Consider the following 5,000-nt stretch of genomic DNA (forward strand, 5'->3'; position numbering starts at 1 on the left):
GCTGCAATCCTCAGCATCACTGAAGAAACGCACGGATATTTAGACATTTAACGGACACTTTCTGAACCCTGGGTTTTATCGAGCGTAATAACACCGGGCACTAAGAAATAAACTAAAAACCCCGTAGAGGAAAGGAAGATGTCTGAGCCAATTCACACCGTTGGTAGTCAAAATGTGGACTGACAGTGAAAATAAAAACATGCATCATTTCGTGAAAAACGACCGACCGGGACAAAATCAATGACAACACTGCTTTATTGCATTTGACAACATTTACGCACTTTGACCCACGCCAATCTAACCCATGCAGGCGACGACACAAGCACTGTTTACACAGAGCGCCCGAACGAGTTGGTTTTTGTCATGGGAAGTTGTTTTCGCTCCAATCGCGCGCGCGTGTGTGCCAGAACTATGTGAGAGAACCCTAAAGCTACGGATGAGCAAAAGATGTTTTTTTTTTTTTTAAATTGCATATGCCTCACATGGCACGGCGAACAGAGCGAGGTTTGCGTGCCTGGCCCTCCGCCAGTTGACAGCCCAGCTGGATATCGGTGAACACTGCAAACCCCCCCGCCTCGCAGCGTGTCACTTCGGGATTGTTTCCGCAGTACAAAGTTTATTCAACCCCTCTCTCTCTCCGAGCCGCTGGACGAGCCTCCGTTCTGCGCAGGTCATCAGCGGACCGGACGGGATATTTTTCTGACAGCGGCGCGATTCCTAATGAACAGCTTGATGCGGGGAGGAATTTCTCTCCAAACTGTTTTTAGCCTCAATTAATGCTGCTGTCAAAACAAATGAGCGGCGAGCGGGCGGAGCCGGGGACCCGGGCGTCGCGTCTGGACACGGGAGGTCATGGTGTGTGTGCACACAAACACGGGCGTATTAACGCTGCGCAATGCAAACGATGGGAAAGAGCAGAGGCTCGCGCCCAAATAGGGGCCACAGTAGCTCCGTAGTTACATCACAGAGGCTGGGCCGAAGATAAGTCTAGTTTGTCTTCGGTCAGCAGATCACACAAAAATAGTGCTGAACCTGAGGCAGAGTGGCAAACTTCTGCAAGTCCGCAAATATCCTACCAAATCAAGTTTTAATATGTTTTGTCACTAGGAGGAAAGACTATAGGCTTACAGTTGACTGTAACCGCTGTAAAACACCATTTAAAGGGTGGAAGGTTGAAACATACACAGTGCTGGTCAATTTTGCAAAAGAGGAGCGAAAGATAAGTAAAATAGAGTAAACCTATGAGGAAAGCAAGGGAGAGAGAAAGTAATGCGTTCACTGGAGTGTGAGAGAGTGTGCTCTATTACTGTTTTTAAGGATTATCCAGACATGAAAGAAGGCAGAAGGGGAGAGAAGGCGAGAGGATTGAGGGGATAATGTGTGTGTGAGTGAGGGAGAGGTGGAGAAAGAGAGAGGGAGAGAGAGAGAGGGCTAGAAAGAGAAGGTTAATTAGACCTTGTAGAGGCCCATCAGTTTCAGACAAGGTAATCTGCTGTAAAGCTGGGTACCCCTCACATTCCAGCTAGCATGTGACGCAGCCTGGCCGTTGGAGTTAGCATGTGACGCTGGTAAGCGGCGCACAGCTGCTAGCATCACCATGTGATGGGAAGTGTGTAGCATGGCCACTAGCGCTAATATAACAGTAGCCAGCAGGTACAGTGCTGTGCAGTGAGTAAACCTCACTCTCCAACACCTTAAGGGCACCCATGAGCTTTAGCTTCCTTTCTAGCACGCCTGCCTCCCAGGCCTGAGGCTGCGAGTTCGAGTCTTTTGCTTTTCTAAACAACACAGGTTACACTAACAGTTACAAAAACTCTGTTAGCTGGCTTTAGCATATATTGTATAAAAGTACTATAGCATTGTAAACTCTCAGGCTTTTGGAGTGAGACACAAAAAAAATCGACTTCAATGCATCTCACGTCAAAACATAGACCTGTTTTGTTCAATCTCTCACCGATTCTCAGCCCTGGCAAAGATGGCAACTCTAGTCCTACACAGTTCCATGCAGCAGATAGTATTTTTGTGATCCAGGTTAACAAATCAAACTCAGGCCTAACTGTCGAGGCTAGAATAGTTCTCCAGAGAACGCAGGCTGTGGCAGTTAAAAAATAACTCAAACTAACTACAACTCAATCAAACTACAACTCCAAAGTACAGACAGAGCTTTCTGTGCTTTATAAAACAATGGTTGAAAAGTCGGATCAGATAAGGTTATGATCAGAACGGATTATTGCACACCAACACATCATAGCATTGCACACGACCTTCATAGTATACTCCCAGTTCATATGGCGCATCAGAATACAAATGTACTCTAGAACTGTGTGGTTCTCAAGTGGAATAGTTCCAGAACTCTAAGGTTTGTTCAAGTTCTAGAAGACAGACTATGGTTAGCATGTGACTGAATGGCGCGGTGGTTAGTTAGCCAGTGAGGGGCGTGTGTGACTGGGACCAAGGGCCAGCGGCTAGTTAGCGTGTGACAGTCTGTGACAGGACAAGGCCCAGAGGCTAGTGAGCATGTGACAGAGTGTGTGTGTGTGTGTGTGTGTGTGTGTGTGTGTGTGTGTGTGTGAGTGTGTGTGACAGAGTGCTTTGACGCGAGGTGGCAGTGTGAGGTAGAGGTCTGCTCTTCTCTATGGGTCATGGCTCAGCTCAAACTCCCTAAACAAACTCTGTCATGCTACAGTAATCACAGTAATCAAGGCAAAACCCTTACGACCCCGTGTGTGTGAGACTGTCTTTGTCTCAGTGTGGCTGAGTGTGAGTGTGTGTGTGTGTGTGTCTACAGTGAGTGCATGGTACTTGAGTGGAGAAAGATTAGAAGTAGACACACACACACACACACACACACACACACACACACACACACACACACACACACACACACCCTCTGGGCCCTTCTTTGTCTGGGAATAAAACCAACAGATCCAACAGGTCACGGATAGCTGGGCACAGCCTGCTCCCACAGCTGTGTAAAAGGCACATTTACACTAATGTGTGTGTGTGTGCGTGTGTGTGTGTGTGCGTGTGTGTTTGTGTGTGATGTAGAGAGTGAAAATAGATTTGTGTGTATGACAAAAAAGGGACTGTGTGACTGTGAGAGTGTACTTTAGCAGGTGTCTCTTTGCGTGTATGCATGTGTATGTGTATGTGTGTGTATGTGTTTGTATGTGTGCGCGCGTGTGTGTGTGTGTGTGTGTGTGTGTGTGTGTGTGTGTGTGTGTGTGTGTGTGTGTATGCTTGTGTGCGTGCTTGAGCAGGGGTTCTCACCTGGTCTCTCGGTGCCGGTTCCTTTGCTCTCGGCCAGTTTGTGGATGAGGCTCTCCACTGAAGTGTTCTCAATGTTGTTTACAAACTCTTTCTGGACCTGAAATATTAAAGGGACCGAAGAGGGGAACCATCAGTGTGCGAGGCAGCCTACAAATGAACACTCTGGGGCACGACCTGACTCTGCACGCCACCCCACCCCACACCACACCACAAGGAGAGGACACGCAGGGGGGTGTCAGAGAGAGAGAGAGAGAGAGAAAGAGAGAAAGAGAGAGAGAGAGAGACAGAATCATATATTGCTAGTGAGTGAAGATGTATATGTGCGTGTGAGGAAAGGAATAGTGTAGTCTAAATGCAATCCTACACCTGATGGTATGTGTGTGTTAAGCGTAATTTATGCTCAGAGGCGCAAACGCAAGCGCAGGCGCAAGAGGCCCTTGCAAGCCCCAAGCGCGTCTTTTCACGTCTTGCGTGCGTCGGCCGATTTTTCTAGACTTGCGCCAAAATTTACACAACATTTACACAAGCCTCACAGCCTCGCAAGGCTGTGATTGGTCTGCTGGTCGGTTGTCTACGTCCTGTCTGGATGTCTATAACCCATAGTAATGAACCGAAACCACTTGTAATGAACCAAAGTTTGTTTGAATTGTTTACTTTGATGAATATGCTATTCGCTAGCGCGGTCTCTATGGAATTTCCCCTATACGTTAGCATTAAGCTCACATTAAGATCACAGTTTAAACATGCAATGCTATGTGAAACGAATGTTACGAGATGAGATTACTAAAATGTATTCTGCATGTCTACTCAGTTTTATAGTGCTTCCCAAGTAAAGGTTTGAAAGAACTTCAAGCTTTAGACTTTCTGTTAGAGAACCTGTTATCTATCTGCCGAGCAAATGTCAGGCTCATATACAAAAACATTAACGTGAATTACTTGATGCTAATACCTAGCGTGGTCTCTATGGAATTTCCCCTATACGGTAGCATTAAGCTAATGTATTTTCTATCACAGTTTAAACATGCAATGCTATGTAAAACGAATGTTACGAGATGAGATTACCTAAATGTATTCTGTCTGCTCAGTTTTACAGTGCTACCCAAGTAAAGGTTTGAAAATAATTCAAGCTTCAGACTTTCTGTTAGGGAAACTGTTTTCTATCTGCCAAGCAAATGACCTATTGTTCTGGAGGTGAATTGCTTTGCAACACGGGCAACCTTTGAATTGCTATGAGTACATTTACACAACAATGTGACACCGTAGCAGAAGCATGCTGGCCCCTTTACTTGTGTATGAATACGTTTCTTCCACACTTGTCTGTTTTTCAAGAGACTGTTCTCCAAGGGCAGGGGGGTCTAATGTAGCATGTTTGTATGGATGTTTATATTTGTGAACACAAGGCCTGTGTGTGACTTCCCTCGTGTGTCTGTTACTGAGCATATGCATGTGTTTGTGTGGCAGTTTGTGCATGTGTAACTATGTGTCTATGTGAGAGAGAGACAGGGTGTGTGTGCATGGTAGGAGGTGTGTGACAAAATGAGAACTGTCTGAGAGTAGTGTGCTTCCTGCCTGTATTTTGACTGGCACACACACCTTCTGATAAACACACAAACACAGATCTACCAAGAGCCATCCCTTTGGCTTAGCTCCTGCAGCATTGCCTCTGTGTGTGTGTGTGTGTGTGTGTGTGTGTGTGTGTGTGTGTGTGTGTGTGTGTGTGTGTGTGTGTT

At 46.2% G+C, this 5,000-nt stretch overlaps 1 protein-coding gene across 1 annotated transcript in view; it reads right to left on the reverse strand.

Moving 5' to 3' along the window:
- fcho2 (FCH and mu domain containing endocytic adaptor 2) overlaps positions 1–5,000 on the reverse strand; it is a 56,542-nt gene that overhangs the window by 28,887 nt on the left and 22,655 nt on the right. The window contains exon 8 of the mRNA XM_080847412.1: positions 3,271–3,367. Coding sequence (XP_080703538.1) covers positions 3,271–3,367 — 97 coding nt within the window. The remainder of the gene's footprint in view (positions 1–3,270; positions 3,368–5,000) is intronic.

The sequence above is a fragment of the Sprattus sprattus genome, assembly GCF_963457725.1.
Source record: "Sprattus sprattus genome assembly, chromosome: 11".
Taxonomy (NCBI): domain Eukaryota; kingdom Metazoa; phylum Chordata; class Actinopteri; order Clupeiformes; family Clupeidae; genus Sprattus; species Sprattus sprattus.